Source organism: Erinaceus europaeus, chromosome 9 (assembly GCF_950295315.1).
Source record: "Erinaceus europaeus chromosome 9, mEriEur2.1, whole genome shotgun sequence".
Lineage (NCBI taxonomy): Eukaryota > Metazoa > Chordata > Mammalia > Eulipotyphla > Erinaceidae > Erinaceus > Erinaceus europaeus.
In genome coordinates this window covers 65,924,498-65,950,421 of record NC_080170.1, presented here as the reverse complement: position 1 = coordinate 65,950,421, position 25,924 = coordinate 65,924,498, and the positions used below count along the sequence as shown (strand labels likewise).

Below are 25,924 nucleotides of genomic sequence, written 5' to 3'. Positions count from 1 at the left end.
CTGCACCTACAACTAAAGTTCCACAACTATCTTTTGCTTATCTATGTGCTTTTGAGATAGTTTGAGTATATGAGTTTCATGTGTGTGTGTGTGTGTGTATGAGTATATGAAGGGTGTTCTTGAAGGGCTTAAGCTTTAAGGTGCAGCAAAAGAGTAACTTTAAAAAAAATTGCATTTCTTATTGGATAGAGATAGAAATTGAGAAGTGAGGGGGGAGATAGAAACACCTGCAGCCCTGCTTTACCACTTGTGAAGATTTCCCCCTGCAGGTGGGACCCAGGATCTTGAACCTGGGTCTTTGTTCACTATAATGTGTGCAGATAAAAGCAGTAACTTTTTAAAAATTAAGGAGAAGGAGAATGCCAGAATATCACTCATCATATGCAATGCAGAGACCTCATGTTTACAAGTCCCATAGGAGCAACTGTTTTTAAAACTAAAGAGACTGGGAGTCGGGCGGTAGTACAGTGGGTTAAGCGCACGTAGTGCAAAGCGCAAGGACAGGTATAAGGATCCTGGTTCAAGCCCCCGGCTTCCCACCTGCAGGGGAGTCACTTCACAGGTGGTAAAGCAGGTTTGCAGGTGTCTATCTTTCTCTCCCCCTCTCTCTCCATTTCTTTCTGTCCTATCTAACAGTGACAACATCAATAACTACAACAACATAAAAAACAAGGGCAACAAAAAGGAAAAATAAATATTAAAAAAACTAAAGAGATTAACCAATAATGTTGAGAGAACTTTACTGATTGAATATTTGAGATTTAAGGATGAATTTATTGGAGCTTTTTCAAGTCATGGCCATAGGAAGATTAATATACAGTTACAGTTAACATTCGTTGGGCATTTTATCGATAGTTAACAATCTTGCCGAGTGTTTAATGTTAACCTATCTAATAGCACTTTCTGATTGTTGATTGGAAAAGTCTGTTGTAAATTCAGCTACTTGGACATTGCTTAGAACCAACATTTGTGTTATTTGTTTTGCCAAAATGTGTGACCAATAAAAATGGAGGGAGGACTTTGGGAGTGGGAACTGCCAGTAGAGATTTGCTCTTAATGTGAAATAGTTTTTAAGAAAGGTCATACAACTTGCTGCTTGGTGTTTAAGGCGTTGAATTGTAGATATTAATATATTTTTCTTGTCCTACATTTCTTTCCAAGGTTTGGGCCCCATGGGATCCCTGTGACAGTATTTCCCAAAAGGGAATACAAGGATAAACCTGAAGCCATGCAGCTCCAAAGTAACACATTCCAAGAAGGGCCAGAGATCAAGTGTGAAGTGAATGGTGCTGTTCCCGATGACCCTTCTCATGTTCCATCTTCTGAGCCGAGCTTGGCTGAAAGCCTGTGGACTTCCAAACCACCACCCCTCTTCCATGAAGGAGCACCTTACCCTCCCCCATTGTTTATCAGGGACACATATAACCAGTCAATACCTCAGCCACCTCCTCGGAAAATTAAGCGACCCAAACGAAAAATGTACAGGGAAGAACCTACGTCAATAATGAATGCTATTAAACTAAGACCCAGGCAAGTCCTGTGTGACAAATGCAAAAGTAGTGTTGTTGCTGAAAAAAAAGAAATTAGAAAAGGTAATAGTGCAAGTGACTCATCTAAGTATGAAGATAAAAAGCGGAGAAATGAAAGTGTAGCTACTGTGAATAAAAAGCTGAAAACTGACCATAAAGTAGAAGGGAAAAACCAGAATGAAAGCCAGAAAAGAAGTGCTGTGGTTAAGGTTTCAAATATTGCTCACAGCAGAGGCAGAGTAGTTAAAGTTTCTGCTCAAGGAAACACATCAAAAGCTCAGTTAAGTACTAAAAAAGTGCTTCAGAGTAAGAACATGGATCATGCAAAAGCTCGTGAAGTGTTGAAAATTGCCAAAGAAAAGGCACAAAAGAAGCAAAGTGAAACCTCTGCATCCAAAAATGCACATTCAAAAGTCCATTTCACACGTCGCTATCAGAATCCGAGCTCAGGTTCCCTTCCGCCCCGGGTGCGTTTAAAACCACAAAGGTATAGGAATGAAGAAAATGACTCTTCTTTGAAGACAGGACTTGAGAAAATTCGGAGTGGCAAGATGACCCCCAAGCCCCAGTCCCGCTGCACCTCTACCCGCTCAGCAGGTGAGGCCCTTTCAGAAAATCAGATTCCCTCAAAAGGCCCTCAAGAGGCCTGCAGGGAGGTTCAGGACACCAATGAAGGGCTTGTTCCTGGTGAGCAGGAGGAACTGCAGACACTGGGCAGAAAGGGCTGCAAAAGCAATATCTCTGTTTACATGACCTTAAATCAAAAGAAACCTGACTCTTCCAGTGCTTCAGTGTGTAGCATTGATAGCACAGATGATCTGAAATCCTCCAACTCTGAGTGTAGTTCTTCTGAGAGCTTTGATTTTCCTCCAGGCAGTATGCATGCACCTTCCACCTCCTGTACTGCCTCCTCTTCAAAGGAAGAGAAAAAGCTCAGTAATTCTTTGAAAATGAAAATCTTTTCCAAAAACGTCTCTAAGTGCATCACACCAGATGGCAGGACCATATGTATAGGGGATATTGTTTGGGCCAAGATATATGGCTTTCCCTGGTGGCCAGCCCGTATTCTGACCATAACTGTAAGCCGGAAAGATAATGGCCTTTTAGTCCGACAGGAGGCCCGAATTTCTTGGTTTGGGTCTCCAACCACCTCTTTCCTTGCTCTTTCACAACTCTCCCCCTTTTTAGAAAACTTCCAGTCACGCTTTAATAAGAAGAGAAAGGGCCTGTATCGCAAGGCTGTTGCAGAGGCAGCTAAGGCTGCCAAGCAGCTGACCCCTGAAGTGCGGGCTCTGTTGACACAGTTTGAAACCTGAACATGGACAGTAAGGTAGGCAAGAATCATTGCAAAGCGCCGCCAGTTTCCTAGGTTAGTTAGAAGCAATGTCTGTGAGGCAGTCAAATTTTAGAGAGAAAATGTACTCAGTTGATTGCTTTTTTTTTTTTTTAATATTGACCTTATAGCCATCTTCAGACTGAGAAACTTAAACTGAATAAGCAATCAGAATTTGTCTTAAGTGAAATTTAACAGTATTTTTGAGTTTTGAAGTCTAAGACCATCCCAAGGCATAGGAGCCATAACTTCTACTGACAATGAATTTTTGCAGGGACTGTTGCCATTTGTACCTAGTACTGTGTATATATACATATACACACATATAATATAGCCTGTCACTATGTGACACAGGTTGCATCTTTGGAACTGTAGTAAGGGCTGGTGACTTGGGGGAGCAGTGTGGATATTTAATGACTTTTTTTTTTAATTGATGAACACTTTCTATGTGTAGATGTGTGCAAGAGTTTGATATCTACGTGTTTGATAAACTGAGATACTTATATTCAGCTGTAGACTGGAGGTTGGCCCAGTATTTGGGGTTTAAGAATCACGGATGGCTAGATTTGAATTGTCACTCTTCTGTCCACTGGAGGACTTAACAAAAACTTTCAAATTTCTGATTTGGGAGTTTGAAATGGGCTTGTTTTTGGATATGTATATAGTTGATTTGCTAATTTGGTCAGATTTCTCCTGACTGGCTGTCCCTAAATTCTTAGGCTAGGTCCTGATAAATTACACTTTGTGAATTGTCATGTGTAATTGTTGCATTTTGGATGTACCTAATTTGATAATTAAAGAAATTTTTCCGTTTAAGGTATCTGTTTGCAGGTCAGAAAATGAGAATGTTATTGTGATGTTCTGAAATGTAAAAAAAAAAAAATTAAAAAGCTGTAAATAAAATTAACTAAATCCAAATTATTTGTGTGTATTTCTCAAAAAGCTTTGAACAAATTTCAAGATGATAGATAACTTTGTTGTAAGAGTGTGTAGAGGAGTAGAAAACTCAGTCCTTTACCTTCCTATTTGTTCTATCAGGAAGTGTACCTGAACATACATAAAAATTTCAATAATAAGCATACATTTTTATTCTTACATATTCTTAAAATTTTTAGGGTAGAGGTGTGATATGATTCAAGAATTGAGGCTCTCAGGCCAATTTCTCAGAATGTGGGTTTTAATTTTTAGCCTTATATCATCACATGGTTTATTTTTATGTTTCTGTAACTAGTTTCTTGAGTTTTATATTCTGCCTCAGGCGTTATTACTTTTGGGGCTAGTAACTTAGCTTAAGATGTTCCTACATGGTTTGTATGTCCCTATAATGTTAATATCAGCCATTTTTTTAAACTTTGTATTTATTGTTGATGAAAAATGTATCTGGATTGCCTATGGAGGCAAATTTATCCCAAGACTTTAAAAGTTGCTTTCATACTTTTTGTATCTTTTAACTTTGTTATGTCAAATTGAGACTTTTGGACACTTGAAACTGGATTTCTAAGAAATCCAACTTGAAATGATGAAATGGACTTAATTATGACATGATCAATGGAGATTCAAAATCAGTCTCATCAGTTAAAGATTATGGAATGTTAGAATTTGTGTACTGACTTGTGCAAAAGCAAGCAGAATCTCCTATGGGGAATTCAGTCAATGCTTTTTGACTATATAAACACACATTTGAAAACAGTGTTTCACTTGAATAGAACATATTCTTTCCTGCAAACAGAAATCACTGTACTTTGAAAAAGTCTTTGATAACAGGTTGAAAGAAATTCAGTGTGATCAAGGGATTTTAAGGAAGTGTCTTAGAAAGTTTTCTTGAGTATTTGTTTCAGAAGTTATTTCAGAAGTATATGAAGTTGTTCAGATATTAGAAGGACTTAATGAAATAGAATGTCACCTAATATATAATTCGGAGACACTGTGTAATCAGGTGAGTTTTATCATAACATAGTGGTTTTGACTAGATGTTGCTCATATAGTAAAATTTGACAAGTATGTTCCAGAGGCATGTACCAGATTGGATTTGTTTTCAGAAGCCCAAGGGATGGGGGAAATATGAGTCCAAAAATATTCCTTAGAGGAAAAGGTTGGAGTATAATCACAAACACGCGTATCTTCAGTTTCTATGCCAGTGAGTCCCTCCATTTTAAGCCATTATTTCATCTGAAATTTCAATACAGAAAGTAGTTTAAATTCTAGAATCTTTTTTTTTTTTATAAGATTTTTTTCTTGAAAGAGTGGGATCGCAAGAGTTAAAGACTCTGGGGTCTGGGCTTAAGCACACCTGGTGCAAAGTGCAGGGACAGTAAGGATCCTGGTTTGACCCCTTGGTTCCCCACTTGCAGGGGGTTCACTTCACGGGCAGTAAAACAGGTCTGCAGGTGTCTTATCTTTCCCTCTCTCTGTCTTCCCCTCCTCTCTTTCTCTTTGTCTTATCCAACAAGGGAAATACAATGGGAAAAATGGGTTCTAGGAGCAGTGGATTTGTAGTGCAGGCACCGAGCACCCTGCAGGTGCGATTCTGGGACTGAAATCAGCACCTCATCCTTGAGAGTCCAGCATTTGATCCACTGCATTTACTTGTTGGCCTGCTAAATTCTACAACCCTAAAATGCATTTTTAAACTAAACCCAATGTTGCACATTAGTTTTATTCACATAGTAATTTTTTTTGTTTGTTTTTGCTTATACCACCATGGTTATCACTGGGGCTTGGTGCATATATAAGCAATGAATCCATTTTCCTCCCTTTTGTTTCATAGGAAAGAAAAAAAAATTAAGTGGGGAGTTGGAGGTGGAGAGACAGACCTTCAGCACTGCTTCACTACTTGTGAGCTCCCTCTGCCTCATGAAGAATATTTTCCTTTTTATTTTTTTGCCTCCAGGGTCATTGCTGGGGCTCAGTGCCTGCACCATGAATCTACTGTTCCTGGAGGCCATTTTTTCCCCCTTTGTTGTAGCCTTGTTGTGGTTATTATTGTTGTTGATGTTGGTATCGTTTGTTGTAGGATAGGACAGAGAAATGAAGAGAGGAGGGGAAGATAGACACCTGCAGACCTGCTTCACCCCCTGTGAAGCGACTCCCCTGCAGGTGGGGAGCCTGGGGCTGGAACCAGCATCCTAACGCCTCCACGCCACATGCGCTTAACCCTCTGCGCTACCGCACGACCCCGAATATTTTCCTTTTTTATTAGTGACTTAATAGTGATTTACAGAATTAAGAGATAACAGGTATAATTCATACCTTTCCCATCACCAGAATTTTATGTCCCCATTCCTTCTATTGGAAACTGCACTAGTTCTCCCCAGATCACAAATAATGGGCTATTACTTCTATAACTTATTTTTAAATTTTTCTTATTTTTATTTATTTTTGGATAGAGACTGAGAGGAGTTGAGATAGGAGGGAGAGGTAGAGAGGGAGAGAGACAGACGTAGCCCTGCTTCACCTCTTGTGAAGCTTTCCCCCTGCGGGTGGGGACCAGGGACTTGAACCTGGGTTTAACCTGGATCCTATTCACTGTAATGTGAACATTTAACCAGGTGTGCCACCACCTGGTTAAATCTATATTTATATGTATGTATTTACCTTTTTAAATTTTTATTCCCTTTTTGCTGCCCTTGTTGTTTTATTGTTGTAGTTATTGTTGTCTGTCTTCGTTGTTGGATAGGACAGAGAAAAAAGAGGGGAGAGGAAGACAGAGGGGGGAGAGACACCTGCAGACCTGCTTCACTGCTTGTGAAGCGACTCCCCTGCAGGTGGGGAGCGGGAGTAGGGGTGGAGGGGGCTTGAACTGGGATCCTTATGCCGGTCCTTGGCGCTTTGCGCCAGATGTGCTTAACCCACTGCACTACCTCCTGACTCCCACCTTTTTTTTTTTTTTTAACCCTGTGGCCCTGCCTTTCTAAGTCACACATGCTACTTTTTTTTTTTGCCTCCAGGGTTATTGTTGGGGCTTGGTGCCTGCACTATGAATCCACTGCTCTTAGAGGCCATTTTTCCCATTTTGTTGCCCTTGTTGTTACCCTTGTTGTCATTATTATTATTGTTGTAATCGCTGCTGTTGCCGTTGGATAGGACAGAGAGAAATTGAGAGAGGAGGGGAAGCAGAGAAGGGGAGAGAAAGACAAGACACCTGCAGACCTGCTTTACCTCCCGTGAAGCGAACCTCCTGCAGGTGGGGAGCCTGGGATCCTTATGCGGGTCCTTGTGCTTCGAGCCATGTGCAGTTAACCCACTGTGCTACCCCTGACTCCCCACATAAGTTTTTTGTTGTTGTTGTTTGGTTGGTTGTTTTTTGTTTTGTTTCCTCCTCTCTGGGTCCTGAGAGAATTGGAGCTCAGAGCCCTCTGGTCATCTTTCCTTAACATTTACCTCTCTGGGAGTATGGACCCAACTTTTTTTTTTTTTTTTTTAATTTTTAAATTATTTTTTCCACAGCACTGCTCCTCTCTGGCTTATGGTAGTGTGGGGGATTGAACCTGGGACTTTGGAGCCTCAGGCATGAGGATTTCTTTGCATAACCATTAGACTATCTACCCCCACCCTAAATTATTTATTCATTAGATAGAGATAGCGAGAAATCAAGAGGGAAAGGGTGTTAGAGACAGAGACACCTGCAACACTGCTTCACCACTCACAAATCTTTCTCACTGTGGGTGGAGTCCTGTGGGCTTGAACCTGGGTCCTTGGATATTGTAATATGTGCGTTCAATCAGGTGCACCATCACCTGGCCTCAGCCCCAATGTTTAAAAAATCTTCATTTATTTATTGGATATAGTCAATCAGAAATTGAGAGGGGAGAGGAAGAGAGACACACCTGCAGCACTGTGTCACCTCTCGCAAAACTTCCCTCCCCAGCAGGTGGGATCTAGGTGCTTGAACCTGGGTCCTTGTGCATTGTGACATGTGCTCAACCAGATGTACCACCACCTGGCCCCGACCCAAATTTTTTATGAGGTACAGAAAGTAGAAGGTCTAGCTTCTATCATTGCTTCTCTACTGGACCTGGATTTTGACAGGTGGATTCATACCCCCAGCATGTTTCTATCTTTCCCTAGTGGGGTAGGGCTATGGAGAGTTGAGGCTTTGGGACATAATGGTGAGGTCATCTACTCAGAGAGTTCAGGATGAAATCATAGTAGCATCCATCCGAACACCTACAGCTTAATAGCTGTGTCTTAGTTTCTGGAGAGATTTTGCTGTATTTTCAGGTGGTCACCCCCCACCCCCAGTTTATCAGTTTGATCTGAAATGCCTCCTACTTTATAGCCATGCCCCAAACAGGATTTTTTTTTAAATACAATTTTTAACCTTTATTTATTGGATAGAGGTGGCCAGAAATTGAGAGGAGTTGGGGGGGGGGGGAGATAGAGGAAGAGACAGAGAGAGACACTGTCTCCACCACTTGTAAAGCTTTCCCCTTGCAGGTGGGGACTGGGGGCTCGAACCTGGGTCCTTGCTCATTGTAACATGTGCACTCAAGCAGGTACATCATCCTCCCCCAAATAGAAATTTCTATTCTTTATTTTCTCTCTTTTTGCCTCCAGGGTTATTGCTGGAGCTCCATGCCTGTACCAAGAATCCATTGCTCCTTGAGGCTAATTTTGCCCCCTATTGTTACCCTTGTTGTTTTATCATTGTTGTGGTTATTATTATTGTTGTTATTGTTGGATAGGACAGAGAGAAATGAAGAGAGGAGGGGAAGACAGGAGGAAAGAAAGACAGACACCTGCAGTCCTGCTTCACCACCTGTGAAGCGATCCCCCTGCAGGTGGGTATTGGGGGGGGATCCTTATGCCAGTCCTTGTGCTTTGTGCCACCTGCACTTAACCGGCTTTGCTACCGCCGACTCCCAGAAATTTCTTATAAATAAATAAATTCACTATCTGTTGAACAGTTCCTGTAACTGAATTGGATATTCTAGTCAGTTTTCCTTTTAAAATGATAAAAGGAGGCACTTTTAAAAAATATCTATTAATCGGATAGTCAGGGAGATATAGGGATAGACACCTGCAGTACTGCTTCACAGCTCGCTCCTTGGCCCCCTGCACCTCCCCCCCCCCCCCCCCCCCGCGCATGCAGATGGGGGCCCCTTAGGGCTTGAAACTTGGTTCTTGTGCATTGTAACATGTATGCTCTGCTGAGTGTGCCACCACCCAGTCCTTGAGGCACTTACTCTTAAGGTGGATGTTTTCCTCCCCATCACAGAGAAACATGATGAATCTGAGCAGCCTAAAATGGCTAAGAACTTCTCAGAAACTTATCAGTAGTTCCTTCTTTAAATTTTCCAAGAATTCACCAGTTAATATATTTTTAAAATATTTATTTCCTTTTGTTTTATTGCTGTACTTATTCTTGTTTTTATTGATGTTGTCATTAGATAGGACAGAGAGAAGTGGAGAGGGGAGAGGAAGACGGGGGGAGAGAAAGATAGACACCTGCAGACCTGCTTCACCACCTGTGAATCAACTCCCCTGCAGGTGGGGAGCTGGGGCTCGAACCAGGATCCTTACTCCGGTCCTTGCGCTTCTCACCATGTGCGCTTAATCCACTGCGCTACCACCCAACTCCCACCAATTAACTTATAAATATGGAGCTAAAGACCCCCCCAGATATATAAAGTTACAAAATTCATAGGTTAGAAATCTATTCATATGACCTGGTATGCTAAGTTTGCATGTATCCCTTCCACCTCATCCTAGTGCCTGAATGCCCATCAGGGCTATAGTTTCACTCAGAAATAAGTACCTAATGCCAGCAGTTTACCTTCTATCAGGTGTGGGGGTTTGAAAACTTGGGTCACCCTGTGAGCTATCTTTCTAGCTCTCTCTTTGGGTTTTTTTTTTCTTTCTTATTTTGCAATGATGTTTCTTTCTTTTGATCGGACAGAGAAAGGTTGAGAGAGGAGGGGAAGAGAAAGATAGATACCTGCAGACCTGCCTCACCATCTGTGAAGTGACTCCCCTGCTGGGGGCTCAAACTGGGATCCTTGAGCTGGTCCTTGTGCTTCGTACTATGTGCGTTTAACCTAGTGCACTACCGCTTGACCTCCTATGTATATATTTTTTTCTTACATTTTTGAAATCAGTGCATTATCTTGGACTTTGTTTGAGATCGCTTTTTTTTTCATTCACTGTGCATTTCCCCACTATAAATGATAATGTAAAACTAGGTAGCGGTACAGAAATGAAGACAGGTTACTAAAATCAATTATGAATGTTTCAGTGGAATTGAATATCTGATTTATAAACTACTAAGTTGCACCCCTATTTGAACAGATGTGCCTACTTGGTCATTTATATGTGCCTTTTTTTTTTCTTAAAGTAGAGTAACTGAATTGCAAATTGGAAATAACCTAAGAAGTCTACATTTTGTATTTTTTTAAAAGATTTTATTTATTTATTAATGAGAAAGATAGGAGGAGAGAAAGAACCAGACATCACTCTGGTACATGTGTTACCGAGGATTGAACTCAGGACCTCATGCTTGAGAGTTCGATGCTTTTTCCACTGCGCCACCTCCCAGACCACTACATTCTGTATTTCAATCTAGAGGATCCTTTTTGTGAGTTCTCTGTGTTCTGTGCTCTGTCTTTATTGTTATGCTCATAGCATAGAATTTCAGCTGTGTAGATGTGTGTCCAGCAATGGCTTCCCATAAAGAATCTTCCTGAATGAAGCCTGTTTCTAGGTTGTGACATTTTACTGTTTGCTTTAGGATTGTATCATCTGGTTTCTACTCAAACAGTATCTAACTTAAATGCCTGATTCTGGGGGTTCAGAAACAGACAAAGCTAGTGTCATGCCAGTTTCCAAAGGGAAAACCTACTCAGCTGCATTACTTACTTTTACCTGATTTACCAGGAGGCTCTTCGTGTTCTGTATTTTGTTGTGTGCATTTTAATTGCATTCAGAGAGCAGAATTACAAACTGACATCTTCAATGATGCTTATGCTTTTCTGTGCTATTTTGAATAAAAGACTGGGAGGGGGGATTGGGTGGTAGTGCAGCCGGTAAAGTGCACATGGCATGAAGCGCAGGGACCGGTGTAAGGATCCCAGTTCGAGCCCCCCTAGCTGTCTGTCTACCTGCAGGGGAGTCGCTTCACAGGTGGTGAAGCAGGTCTGCAAGTGTCTATCTTTCCTCCTTTCTGTCATCCCTTCCTTTCTCTATTTCTCTCTGTCCTATCCAACGACAATGATATCAATAACAATAACTACAACAACAATAAAACAACAAGGGCAACAAAAGGGGAGTAAAAGCAAAATTTTAAAAAAGATACAAAGTAAAAAACAAACTAGGAAGCATAAAGTCTTAGTGATATGGAGAATCTCTACTTTTTGTGTTTAACAGTTTCTTTCACTTCTTTCATTCTTTTTTTTTTTTATTGCCATCAGGGTTATAGCTGGGGCTTTGTGCCAGCACTATACATCCACCACTCCTACCAGCCATTTCTCCTTGTTTTTCTGTTTTATTTGATAGAATAGAAAGAAATGAGAAGCAGAAAATCAGCTGTGGCATCCTGCATGTGTGTTTTCTCTGCTCCTCTGTCACCTTTTCATTCAGATAGACTGTCACTGGAGCTGCCATTGGCCTACTGGTCCAGCCACATGGTATCTGGGCATGAGTATGGCAAGGGACTGACTGTACCTGACCTATCCAGTGAGCTAGACCTCTAGCCCCCAGTTCATCTTGTCTTTTTCCGTTCCTTCTTTTCTTAAAAATTATTATTTTTAGATTTGGGGGCCATAGGGGAGAACAAAAATGCGCATACCACTCTTGTACGCACAAGTGGTGTGCCAGCTTGGAACCACATGTGTGCAAGCCACACACAAATGCTGTGTTCACCTCCTGAGTGCTCAATTAAGTTGCCTAATGCCTGCACGATTCCAACCCTCCTAGTCATTTTCATTTCGCTCTTAGAGGAAGAGACCACTCAACTGCTTTTGGAGCTTCCCCTCTTTCAGTGTGCTCCCTCCTGGTGTCGGGGACTGCATGTGGTAAACCCAGGTACTTGAGCACAGTTAAGTATACTGTATACTGTATATTGGATTCATTCATTTTCTGTGTTTATTTTTTTCATCTTAAGTTTTAATCTTTAGAGACTTCTCCACACTTTTTTTTTTGGGGGGGAGGGTGAAATATTTGGTCATAGTAAGAACATTATTAAAAGGTGTCAAAATATGCCTGACAATTTACCATTTTAGCCTTTTTTATTTAGTTACTTTGTTTTTTTTTTGGTCCTCATTGATCTGGGACAAAATTTACAGAGAGAGAGAGGGAACTGAATCACAGAACTGAATCTTGCCTAAGTGTGTCTGGGGACTGGGCTCAAACTTGGTTTTCACTTGTGGCAAAGCAGGCATTTTCCCACATAAGCTCTCTTTGGCCCATTTTTATTTTAAAGATTTCTTTCATGTGATAGGTGGAACTAGAGGCAGGACTCTTGGCAAAGATGGTTTTAAGAATTGAACTTGGGGGAGCCAAGCAGTAGCGCAGCGGGTTAAGTGCAGTTGGTGCTAAGTGCAAGGACCAGCATAAGGATCCGGGTTCCAGCCCCCAGCTCCCTACCTGTAGGGGAATCACTTCACAGGCGATGAAGCAGGTCTTTAGGTATTTGTCTTTCTCTCCCCCTCTCTGTCTTCCCCTCCTCTCTACATTTCTCTCTGTCCTATCCAACAACGACAACATCAACAACAACAACAATGTTAAAACAACAAGGGCAACAAAAGGAAATAAATATAAAAAAAATTAAAAAAAAAAAAGAATTGAACCTGGAACTCACACTTGCAAATTCAGAGTTCCACTATGCCAAATTCCTATGAGAGTTGCACTGTAATTTTTTTGTAATATTAATACAAGATAAGAGAACCACTGTAACAATTTTCATTTTATTTTTTAATTATTTTTAAAATTATTTTTATTAGATAGAGACAGTCAGAAATTGAGAGAATGGGGGAGAAAGGGAGAGAGACAAACACCTGCAGCCCTGCATTACCACTTGCAAAGCTGTCCCCTGCAGGTGGGGGACAGGGTGCTTGAACCTGAGTCCTTAGTGAGCCACCACTCAGCCCTTTTAAAATTTATTTTTAATTTAAATTTTATTAATGACTTAATGTTGATTTACAAAACTAAATGTCAACTAGAGTATAGATCCACCCCATTCCTACAACCAGGATTCTGAATTTTCAGTCTCCACTTTTCAAAAATTTATTTATTGGGGTATTAATAGTTTACAGTTGACAGTAAAATACAATAGTTTGTATATGTGTAACATTTCCCAGTTTTCCACATAACAGTTCAACTCCCACTAGGTTCCAGGACTTGAATCCTCCCCTACACCTCAAGAGTCTTTTACTTTGGTGCAATACACCAACTGCAATCCAAGTTCTGTTTAGTGATCTTGCTTTTTCAACTTCTGCCTAATGATTGAGATCATCCATATTCATCCTTCTGTTTCTGACTTACCTGACTTAACATGATTCCTTCAAACTCCATCCAAGATGGGGTGAAGAAGATGAATTCACTATTTTTAATAGCTGAGTAGTATTCCATTGTGTATTCCACAACTTTCTCAGCTTCTCATCTGTTGTTGGGCACCTGTGTTGCTTTCAGGTTTTGGCTATTATAAAATGTGCCGCTGTGAACATATGTGTACACAGATCTTTTGGATGGGTATGTTTGGTTCCTTAGGATGTATCCCCAGGAGAGGAATTACAGGGTCATAGGGTAGGTCCACTTCTAGCCTTCTAAGAGTTCTCCAGACTGCTCTCCACAGGGGTTGGACCCATTTATATTTCCACCAGCAGTGCAGGTCCACCAGCAGTGCAGGAGGGTTCCTTTGTCCCCACAACTTCTCCAGCATTTGTTGCTGCTGTTACCTTTTCTGATGTGTGACATTTTCAAAGGAGTGAAGTGGTATCTCGTTGTCTTTATTTGCATTTCTCTGACAATCAGCGGCTTGGAGCATTTTTTAATATGTTGGCCTTTTGAAAGATTTTATTTTTACAAACAGATTAAGAAAAAAAACAGCATCAAATTAACATATGCTAAATAAACAGATTTTTAAACTCAGTAATTTCGTGAAACCAGGGCCCTTTAGCTCTTCAGTCTAATGTTCCCCCAACTGAGCTATTTCAAGCTCTCCAATAGTATAGAATACACAAGATTGTCACAATCTTGTGTATTCTATACTATTGTCACAATCTTGTGTATTGCTAAAAAGAACAGATTTTTAAATAGAAAGATCTAAGAGGCTGAGGTGATAGCATAATGGTTATGCAAAAAAGTTTCATGCCTGAGGCACAGAGGTACCAGGTTCACTCCCAAATACCACCATAAGCCAGAGCTAAGCAGTGCTATGATAAGGAAAAAAAAAAAAAAAAAAGACATAGGAGAGTAGGTTTCAGGTTAAAACCACTTCTTGAGACAGGATTGTTCCTGACAGTCTTGTGTATTGAAGACTATTGGAGAGCTTGAAATAGCTCAGTTGGGGGAGCATTAGACTGAAGATCTAAAGGGCCCTGGTTTCATGAAACTATTGGGTTTATTTTAGTATTTCTATTAAATTAGTTTCCAAAGTCTGTTTAAATACAATCACACAGGTTCAAGCCCCTTGTCTCCACTTGTAGAGGGAAACCTTTGCAAGTGGTCAAGCAGGGCTGCAGGTGTCTCCCTCTCTCCCCCTACCATCTTAATTTTTTACTGTCTTTACCCAGTAAATAAAGATAATAAAAATAGTCACACTTTCTGCCATATTTTTGCAATGCATGTACATATTCTTGGAATTTATTTTTCAGAGTCTAATGGTAGGACAACTTTCTGGACAGATACAAACTACTGAAATTGTAAGAGCACCTCACCTTGTGTACCACACCTTGATAAGAGTATACTGTATTTTAGGGTCTGGGTGGTGGTGAATTTGGTTGAGCGCACATTACAGTGTGCAAGGAAGAACCCATGTTCAAGTCCCCGGTCCCCACCTGCAGGAGGAAAGCTTTGCAAGTGGTGAAGCAGTGCTGCAAGTGTCTGTCTCTCTCCCTGTCACCCCATTCCCTCTCAAATTTTGGCTGTCTTCATCCAATAAAGAAAGTTAAAAAAAATAAATAAAACACTATATTTTAGAGTATTTCTTAATATCCATAATAGGATGAATTTAGTCAATTAAAAAATATCTGCTAATGAGAGAAGGAGAGAGAGAGAGAACCCGAGCATCACTCTGGTGTGTAGTGGCCAGGGACTGTTATACTTGAGGGCCCAGTGCATCACCTCGGCTGGAAAAATTAATTGCTTAACTTGAATTTGTTTCTTACAGATTCTGATATTGACTAAAGATTGGTTGGGGTTATATATAAAGAAGAAATCGAAGACCCAAAAGTTCTCAGGATTTATCAAAACATTTTGACTTTTTTTTTTTTTTTTAAAGATTTCATTTATTTATTAATGAGAAAGGAGAGAAAGAACCAGACATCACCTTGGTACATGTGCTGCTGGGGATTGAACTCAAGACCTCATTCTTGAGAGTCTAGTGCCTTAGCCACTGCGCCACCTCCAAGACCACAACATTTTGACTTTTGAAAAAAAAAATTATATTTATTGGATAGACAGCCAGAAATGGAGAGGAATGGTCTCTTCCATGATAAAGAGGGAGAGAAACAGACACCTGCAGCCCTGCTTCACCACTCGCAAAGCTTTCCCCCTGCAGGTGGGAGCCGGGGACTTGAACCCAGGTCCTTGAGCACTGTAAGGAGTGCTCAACCAGGTGCACCACCACCCGGCCAAAAAACATTTTGATTTTTCAGCTAAGCAGATTTATGGCTGTAATGTATGTTGTCTACCTTTGGTGACCGTCTCATGTACACAACAGTTTCATAAAACATTGTAAAAAATAGGACAATTTTAAAATACCCTGCCTTAAAACTTGGTTTAAATATGGACTAGGGAGTTTACTGACTTGGGTATGTATGCTTTACTGTAGGCATGGTCCTGGGAGCCTTAGGTTCCCAGGTCAAGCTCTATTGCTGTGGTCTATCTTCTATCTGGGAATAATAAAATGCATAAGTGACTCTCACACATAAAGAGTTAATGTAAGTTTAATAAGAAACACAAGTAAAAACACAGTCATTGCTCATGGGATTTTTATTGTATCATTAAGAATAAAACAGTTTGCCTTTATTTAATTATTTAGGATAGAGACAGAAATTGAAGGGAAGAGACACTGATGCTCTCACACCCCTGCCTCCATAGGCGGGCACTGGGGGCTTCAACAACTAAGTTCTTAACATAAACTCTGGAGTTTGCTCCCTACCCAGCCCCTCTTTCAATCTTTATTTCATTAGAAACCAAAATCTTAACCAGTGCCTTAAAACTCCTTGTTTTTATTTTTTTCCCTTTTTATTTCCCTTGTTTTTTTTAAATAAATACTTATTTATTCCCTTTTGTTGCCCTTGTTGTTTTATTGTTGGTTATTATTGTTATTGATGTTGTTGTTGTTGGATAGGACAGAGAGAAATGGAGAGAGGAGGGGAAGACAGAGAGGTGGAGAGAAAGACAGACACCTGCAGACCTGCTTCACCACTCGTGAGTCCTTGTGTTTTGCGCCACGTGCGCTTAACCCGCTGCGCTACCGCCCAACTCCCCGCCCTTTTTTTTTATTGTTGTGATTATTGCTGTTGCCATCCATGTCGTTGTTGGATAGGACAGAGAGAAATGGAGAGAAAGACACCTGCAGACCCGCTTCACTGCTCGTGAAGCGACCCCCCTGCAGGTGGGGAGACGGGTTCAACCTGGATCCTTATGCTGGTCCTTCCTCTTCCTGCCATGTGCTCTTAACCTGCTGAGCTACTGCCAGACTCCCTCCATATTCTTTTTCTATACTAACATCAATACCTAGTAAACTAAGAATTCTATATCTCTAATGTCAACCTATTGTTAGAATCAAGCTTTGTTCCTTTTGTAAACTAAAACACTTGTAATTATAGGATCCCTTCCTCCAAAAAATTGTTAAAGAGCATTTTCACTTGCCTGGGGAGAAAAGTTTTAGACTAGTAGAGGGTTTCCTGAGATGTGAAAAAAAACCAAACCAAACCAAACCAAACCAAACCAAACCAAACCAAACCAAACCAAACCAAACCAAACCAAACCCAAAACAGAAATGTTTACTTCTGACACAACTTGGCTCTGACACATAGGGATACATTCACTTTTTGCACTCGGAGTTTTGGATTTTTTTTAATGTTATCAGATGTTCCAAGGGTTTTATTCCCTTTTCTCCTCTTTTCTATGCCAAACGTAAGGCTGCTGAGTCTAGTTTACTTGTGAGTGGATGAGGGCAAGTCATTCCAGTTCTGACAGGTATAAGGACTACTGGCACTCTTAGGACGCCCAGCACCTCATCCCGTTGTTTCTCAGTGCTGAGAAGGGTTCACCTTATGGGGCTGTGTGCTTTGAAAGATGTGGTTGGTAGCATTTAAGTGGTGTGAAAAAGCTTATGTGCAGATACAGTGTTCCTCAGTGTTTATTTCCATTTTGCCAAATGGTGAAAAAATAGGGAACTCTTGGTTGTTCCTGGTGTGATGGTATAGGAAAACTGGGGGAAATAACTCCCATTCCAAGTACCACCAGGGCGCTGTTTCCAGAGTGGTTACACTTAACCCATGGCTGGTTTCTGACATACTGCTGATTACAAACCTAGGAGGTCCCCCTCACCCCCCACCCCTACCCCCTGCAGTTATTAGCAGGAATCTGCAAGTGGCTTAGCATGTTAATCCTGCCATGCTGGGAAGAGCCTAAAATTACTGGTTAGGAAAATAGCATGAAGGTAAGGAAACAAGCTTGATGATTGTAAATGAGGAACCGTGTGTAATTCTGCCTGTTCACGTAGCTTCTTGCTGACTTGCGTTCAGAGAGAGTTCATAGCAATAGCGTTCAGTAAGATAGTAAGTACCTGTTGATAACTTTATGCTATAGTTTTTTTTTTCTACCCTGGCCTTTGCTCCATGGGTGTGATCGCCTCTGCTTTCCCACACTCTGAAAGGAAGATTATTGCCCAATGTGTCTGCTGCCTCCCAGGATTAGCCATTGTTGCAGGTCAGCTTTCTCTTGAAGGACAGGAAATCATTTCCAGTGAAAGTGCCATTAGTTGAGGGTGTCCTGGCTCTTGCTAATAGAACCTGTACCTGCAGTCAAGTTTCTCAATGAAACCTTGAGACCCTAGAGGCATGGAGGAGAAACCCATATGTTAGCTCAGAGAACTCTTGAACCAGGCTAGGTGCTAATATTTGGTGGCATTTCATGGTCTAAGGTCTGGGGCAGGGTTCTTCAGTACAACTTGACTTTAGCTTAGAATCAAAAGGACAAAGACTGTTGAAACCTAACAGTTTCCCTGTGGAGGGATGGCTTCAAAAGAGGTATTCTTTGATATATATATATATATATATATATATATATATATATTCTTTTAACCTCTAGTGCCTGCTCCTGGAGGTTATCCACTGCTCCTGGAGGCTATTTTTTCCCTTTTGTTGCCCTTGTTGTTTATCGTTGTTGTTATTGCTGTTGTGGTTGGATAAGACAGAGAGAAATGGAGAGAGGAGGAAAGACAGACAGATACCTGCTCGTGAAGTGACCCTCCCCGCAGGTGGGGAGCCGGGGGCTTGAACCAGGATCCTTATGCTGGTCCTTGCACTTTGCGCCATTGCACTACCGCCCAGTTCCATATATATATAATTTTTTTTAATTTAATTTAATTTTTTTTTTTAACCATAGCACTGTTCATCTCTGGCTTATGGTGGTACAGGGGATTGAACCTGGGACTTTGGAGCCTCAGGCATGAGAGTCTGTTTGCATAACCACTATGTTATCTACCCCTTCCAGCATTTATATTTTTTATTGTGTTATTATGATTGGCTAATAGTATATTTAAGTATATTGAGTATAACAGGATTTTAAATATTTCCATTAAAATATTTAATCACTAAATCTCACTTGTGAAAATTGTTATTTGAGGTTAAATTTCAGAATTAAGTATGTTCATAGATACTTTTATTTTTTTTAAAGATTTTTTAAATATTTATTTCATTTTTGTTGCTCTTGTTTTTATTGTTGTAACTGATGTCGTTGTCGTTGTTGGATAGGACAGAGAGAAATGGAGAGAGGAGGAGAAGAAAGAGGGGGAGAGAAAGATAGACACCTGCAGACCTGCTTCACTGCCTGCAAAGTGACTCCCTTGCCAGGGCTCGAACCGGGATCCTCATGCTGGTCCTTCTGCTTTGTGCCACGTGCGCTTAACCCGCTGTGCTACCTCCTGACTTCCCATAGATACTTTTTAAATAAAAGTTTATTTTTTGTATTACCTTTTTATTTACTTATTGGATAAAGGCAGCTAGAGATCAAGAGGGAAGGAGGTGACAGGGAGGGAGAAAGACAGCTGCAACACTGCTTCACCATTCACAAAGCTTCCCCCCTGCATTTAAAGACTTGGGTCCTTGAGCATTGTAACGTGTGCTTAGTCAGGTGCACCACCACTCGGTCTCATGTTTTTATTTTTATTATTATTTTAAACTATCTTTATTTATTGGATAGAGACAGCCAGAAATTGAGAGGAAGGGGGATAGATAGATATACTTGCAGCACTGCTTCACCACTTGTGTAGCTTTCCCTCTGCAGGTGGGGACTGGGGGCTTGAACCCAGGTCCTTGCACATTGTAACGTGTGCTCAAGCCACCACCCGGACCCCCCATGTTTTTTTTGTTTTAGGTTAGAAAGACTTGCTTTAAAGTTTAAAAAAGGGAGGGGGCAGGTGGTGGTACACCTGTTTGAGTGTACATGTTACAATGCACAAGGCCCCAGGTTTCAGCCCTGGTCCCCACCTGCAGGGGGAAAGCTTTGCAAGTAATGAAGTAGTGTTGCAGATGTCTGTCTCTCTCCCTCTCTACTTCTCCCTCCCCTCTCAATTTCTGGCTGTCTCTATCCAGTAAATAAATAAAGATAATAAAAGATATTTAAAAACAAAACCCCTAAGGTCCTAGAATCTGACTATACTGATAAAGTAGAATCTTTCTGTAGAATTGATAGGGATGGGGAGATAGAAAGGGAGAAAGAAACAGACACCTGCAGCACTGCTTCACCACTCACAAAGCTTTTCCCTTGCAGTTGGGGACCAGAGATTTGAACCCAGGTTCTTGTGCTTGGTAATATATGCACTTAACCATCCCAGGCTCCATTTTTCTTTTTTGTATTGAAAATAGAGAAGTGAGCAAATAAGTAAAGAAGGAATCTTACTTAAAACAGCAATCCCTCATTTGAGTGTAATCCTTTGCAGTGAAATATCAGTAACTCTTTAAGCTTCAAGTGGGCTCTCAAGGCCCTTATTCTATGCCAGGTGGTTGCTCCTGGCTGCATTAAAGGGACAGTGGCTGGTCATTTCACAGGTATTTGAGCTCATTAGATGACTTCAGTCTCACCCCCACCCCCAGTGCTAGGAAGGTCAGGACTGACTGAGCACTAGGATGGTGTAAGGCTAGTGACATGTTTTTTTTGTTTGTTTGTTTTGTTTTGTTTTAAATCAAGATAATCAATGTGTGGTATCTTGGTGGCCAAAACAGATTTTGTAGCTGGATTGACTTGAGTTGTAGAGTGCCCACTCCTGACTAAGGCAGGAACGGCACATCTCAAATCTGTTTTCTTACAGCGACCAAGTTATCTAGATTCACTATGGAAATTCAACTGAATTTTGGATTTTTCTTTTTCTTTTCTTTTCCTTTTTTTTTTTTTTTTTTTTTTTGGTAAAGTGGATTGAAAAGAACTCAAATGACTGCTCTATTATTGTTAACTTGGTTTTTTCTACCATAGGTCTCAACAAATGGCAGCTATTACATCAGACAGTGACGAGTCCTGCTGCTCCCTTACAGTGTCTGACAGACCACTGTGGATTCAGACTGGGAGCATTGAAGTTAACAGTGAAACGGGCAGGTCTGTCTGTCTTAAGCACTGCCGCAAGAGTGAAGAGGGCCTCATGTCATCACTTGGTTATTCCCCAAGTAGAATAGGCTAGACTTGAAAGACTTTATTAGTTCTTTTTTCTTTAGTTTTCATTGACTTTAGTAACTGGGTATTCATATAAGTGACAGCCTTAATGAGTGAAATGACTTTCAAGTTATATTTCCTGCTGTGCTGAAAATGGAAGACCAGCTTCTGAGAGCTGTGATTTTTTTTTTTTTTTTTTCTTTTTCTCTGGTAGAAGTTGGTGTCACATTAGAAATTGTGTTGTAAGTTGTTTACGTGGAGATTCAAGGGGTGAACTTCTTTATCCTCACTATCTCAATCTTTGTTACTTTCACACTCACTTTGATAGTCATTCTAATGTATGTGTACCTTATATGAGCATGTACACTCAAGCAGGTTGATGATTTAGCCTTAAAACCATGGCAACTTTTAGGCAAGTCAGTGCAAAGAATGACAAAAATGCTGATATGCAGTCTGTGCAAAAATTCATTATGACTTTTTTGACAACCCAAAATTTAAGTACATTTGTTAGAAACTGGATAATTCCTATAAGTTGTATTTTTAAACTCTTACATGGCTGGAATGGTTTGGGGGTTTTTATTGTGCTACTCTCAGACTTTAGTCCTTTTGTTTCTTGAATTACGGTTATTTAGCTCTGTACAGCTAGCTGGTGAAGAACTGGAATTTGGCTTGTGATGGCATGGGAAGACTGTTGCAGTTGGGGCCAGAATGACACGTTTTGCATCAGATTAAGCTGAGATATTCTGATTTTTTAACTGTGTGGGTATGTAGTAAGGATAGTCTTTCTTGGAGAACAGTGTGTTTTTGCTTCCTGCACCTCTTGTAGGAATAGTAAATACTGCTTCAATTTTGGTTTTCCTGCCAATTTAAATAGTCTGTACCAATGTTGAAGGCAGACAGTGTCTGGAGTAGAAGGAAATGGAATTGGCTACTTGCTCCCTCCTTTCATTTTATAAAATAAGGGTGTTCCAAAATTCTGTGTGAGTCTGTATGTATTACAGCTATCAGAACATAATTGTAAACATTTAGTACAGTGTCTATAAAACAAGCAGGGCAGAGTTACTGTTTCCTCAGAACAAGACCTACTTCCCCATTCCATTCTAACAGCAGTATTTGTTGGCTGCACAGTGAAAGGGACTTAAAAGTGTGATCAAGAACCTGCTGCCCTATTTTGCAGGTCTTGATCCAAATGTGACTGAAACATGGAGGCATTAGCATAAGAGCAAGAGTTCTGAGAGTGGAAAAGATGCTTACTTTGAAATATTTGTAAGTTAGATAGTGGGAAGTATGAGGTGGTTTTCCTTTTTCCCTATTTGCATTGTTTTGTCATAATCCCACTGAAAATACTTTATCTTTGGTTTTAAAAGTACACTTGAAGAAATAAAAAAAGTACACTTGACCAAAAAAATATCTTAACTCACCATGAGGAAAATTACCTCTTGTAATTATAAATCTTACTAGTACTGAGGTTTCCAGGTTTAAGTGGTACAACCAGGACCTGTAAAGGTCTTCAGATACCTCACCACTCAAAAGGCAGTTGGTGATGATGGAAGTTCTAGCTGTGCCATCTGTAAGTCCTGCCTTTTCTGGTGGAGGTCTGTGCAGTGCTTCTGTGATCAAGCTGCACACTGGTCTAACTAGTGTACATGCTGTTTTCTCAGAGCAAAGGCACATGCCCTCATGCCCTGTCTACCCATGAGGAGGCCCCCTCCACTCTGCTGCTTTGTATATGGATTCGTTTCTGAAGCCTGGAAGCAGCTACTTGGCCGTGTAGCTCAGCTGACACCTTCCTCAGTGCGGCTGCAGCAGGAAGAAAGATGATGGTACCCTTTTAGCAGGCTAATGTTCATAAGCAATTATTGAAACAATGCACTCAAATGCAGAGTGACCATCATTTTATTTGCTTGGGAATTTATCCAGATGGGCAATACATTAGAAAAAGAGAGGACCAGATGCTTCAGAGTCCACCACTTTTTCCACTGTGCCACCTCTCAGGCTGTGGGCAACAGACTTACAAGGTGTGACTCATTATTTACCTAGGACTTAAACAACGAGGACATCATTTTTTGTTTGTTATTATTTGTGCTTAATGACACTGTCTTCCTTTTCTTTACTATATTTCAGCACAGAGGCATTAACTGGCCACTGATTTCATGGACCTCTACCACATGACACCACCAGAGCATCAGGACTGGATGCAACTGGAGACTCAGATTTCTGAAGCAGTGGTTAAAACCCACAGTCTGTACAGGGGCACTTGCAAAGTGTGCTATATGAAACCGAAGAAAAGGTATTAGGGGAACATTTTATTAAAAAAAAAAAACTATTGCAATAAATTATGCATGAGATAAGAAGTGATGTGAGAAACATACAAAGAACGTGAATTTTAAGTAAGAAGAACCACTGACAGTAAATTCTTTTGAACATGGAGTTCTTATCAGGACAGTTTGGGCAGACCTAGAAGGCACGGGATGGTGGCAGGAATGTTGAATTATTTTTCATATTAAAGCTTTGTGCATTACCAAGGATTAGTTCAGATGTGAGCTAAGGTAAAGTGGCTCACAAAGAAACAGCAATAGTAATGATGCTTGAGGCCAAGGTTTCCCTCAGGTGCAGACAGTTTAGCATCCTACTAGAAGGATGGCAAAGTGCCCCACCCCACCAAGAAATTGGATTTTTTTTTTTCCCCCCAAAAGCAGGGCTGTACTATCTTGGATATATGTTTGCTTGTTAGAACATAATTAAGATGTATTTATTTGCCACCAGTATTTAACATTTGCACATTTTCATAACTACATTATTTTAAATTCTAACTCAGTGTGAACAGGCTAGTGTTGATCCTGGAGTGAAAAATGAACTCTAAGAACTGTTATAGTTCTCAGTTCTCCTGTGTTGGAAAAGCTTCTCATTCTCCCTGTCCCTACTGATTTTACCTAGTTCAGAAGGAGACAGTATCTGGATTTTTAAGTGGCCCTCTTTCACAGAGAGTCCCTTCTAAGTGAAAGCAATTCTCATAGAGATGGTGTCTACTTTTTCATGCATGGAGCATGGACTTTTTATTAAATGCAACCATAATGTTTTTCTTATCTTTGGAAAGGACATATTAAAAAAAACTTTGAATTTTTTTTTTTAATGAATGGAGAAAACAGTGAGAAAAACAAATGGACCTGTTAGTACTACATTTTTAAAGGCATTTTATATTTGATGGTGCCGTACTTTTAATAATAATAAAACTGAAGTTTTTTAGTGGCAATACTTATTTTTTAAACAAGAAAGATAATCCATATTGATTAATTACTTATACAAAAAAGGGAAAAAATGCCAAAAAAATTTTAAAAATCACTTGAAGCAATGTAGCAGATAACTGAGCATTTGGCTCAGGTATCAGGCTTTACATTATCTTACTGCATAGGCCTGGGATGACTTAACCCCACACTCAGGACTGGCAAGTACAAGGTTCTGGGTGAGTTTCAGAACATTTCATATACCTGCCTAGGATCTATCTATTTTACAAGTCAAGAAGACAAGTTAGGCAGCCTTCTTCCAGTGAGTTTAATGCAAATCCTAGTCACACAGCAAGTAATGAAAGGTTCTGAATGCACTCTAAATAGTCTTGGAAAACTGTACCATGAAGCTATCATACGTCTGATCAGATCTGCAGGAGTCAGCTTGGGGCCTGTTTCTGGTCCAGGGCTGAGGCTCGGTGGGTCCTCAGATATCTAACACCAGCACTACCTTTCAGGCTCACTTGAAAACCAGGTTACTCCCAAGCTGTGGTAGATTGCATCATCAAGATTTTAAATTCAGCATTAGAATTCTTTGTGCAGACTGATGGCAGAGACCAGGAAGTAAGGTAAGGCAACAGAATTGGGAGAGATCAGGTTTAAGCATCTAACTTTTTTTTTTTCCATTACAAATTACCAGTGTTATATATATATATATATATATATATATATATATATATATATATACACCAGATTTTCATTTTTAAAAAAATGAAACTTGGTGGTATTTAAAATTTAGACATACCATGTTGTTATTTTACTTCATTGCTTTAGTTGCTTAATATTTAAGCTTTGCTTCGAGGTACCTGTCTGTATTTCAAATTTTCGCAGCTTATTTCATTTTATAGACTTGAACAACAAAAATTGTTTCTCATCTAAAGTATGCTGAGACTTAAATGTTAAAGAATGTTGTGTAACATTTATCCAATAAAGTTTTGACTTTTTAAATTTTAGTTATTTTGATACTTAAAAACTGTTTAGGAGTTAACTATTAAAGTCCACCACCAGTTGTACCTCAGGATGCTGTTGTAACAAGATTTCCTCCAAATAACCACTTTTAAAACCTGGGGCCTTGGAGGGAGACGTGATGTATGGCTGGGAAGGTATATATTCAGATCCTGTATACAAACATTGCTGTTCAAAGGAGTTCTGTGCTTATGGATAAATGTTTGCTTCTTTAAAATCCCAGCACATCCTATATGATGTGAAGTGTTTGACTAGAAATGACTCATGTGGGTAGTACGCTGCTTTGCCATGTGGGCCACTTAGGTCCCTAGCACACTGAAGGAAGCTCTCTATAAGCTCTTGGAATTGAGATTTTGCAGGACCCAACCAGAAAAATTGTGCTTTCTCCATTTGAGTTGGGTTGTTCCCGAGTAGAAATAGGTTCCTGCAATCTGACTCTTGGTCTTTTCCTCCTTCAAATTTTCCCTTAATGAAAATGGAACTTAAGAACTGGGCAAAGCCTGTAGGAGGACCTGTCAGTTCCTCCCTGACATGCTGGGCCACTTGCTCAGGTCAAAGTAAGCTCATTCCTCATCTCTGCATCTGTGTTTTCAAATAATTCTTTTTTAAAAAAATTCACTTTTGTTGCCCTTGTCATTTTATTGTTGTAGTTATTATTGTTGTCATCATTGGATAGGACAGAGAAAAATGGAGAGAGGAGGGGAAGACAAGAGAGGGGAAGAGAAAGACAGAGGCCTGCAGACCTGCTTCACTGCTTGTGAAGCAAAACTCCCCTGCAG

At 40.3% G+C, this 25,924-nt stretch overlaps 1 protein-coding gene across 7 annotated transcripts in view; it reads left to right on the top strand.

The window, feature by feature from the left end:
• The window catches only part of PWWP2A (PWWP domain containing 2A), a 56,559-nt gene extending 31,432 nt beyond the window's left edge, over positions 1 to 25,127 (top strand). For 2 of the 7 annotated variants that reach the window (XM_060198088.1, XM_060198092.1), the window contains exon 2: positions 1,162 to 3,780. In XM_060198088.1, the coding sequence (XP_060054071.1) occupies positions 1,162 to 2,845 (1,684 nt within the window). In that variant the 3' untranslated portion in view covers positions 2,846 to 3,780. Of the gene's footprint in view, positions 1 to 1,161; positions 3,781 to 20,721; positions 20,842 to 23,019 lie in introns of those variants that run through there. The other 5 variants (XM_060198094.1, XM_060198089.1, XM_060198093.1 and 2 more) reach the window with 5 other exon arrangements.
• The last annotated feature ends 797 nt before the right edge of the window (positions 25,128 to 25,924 follow it).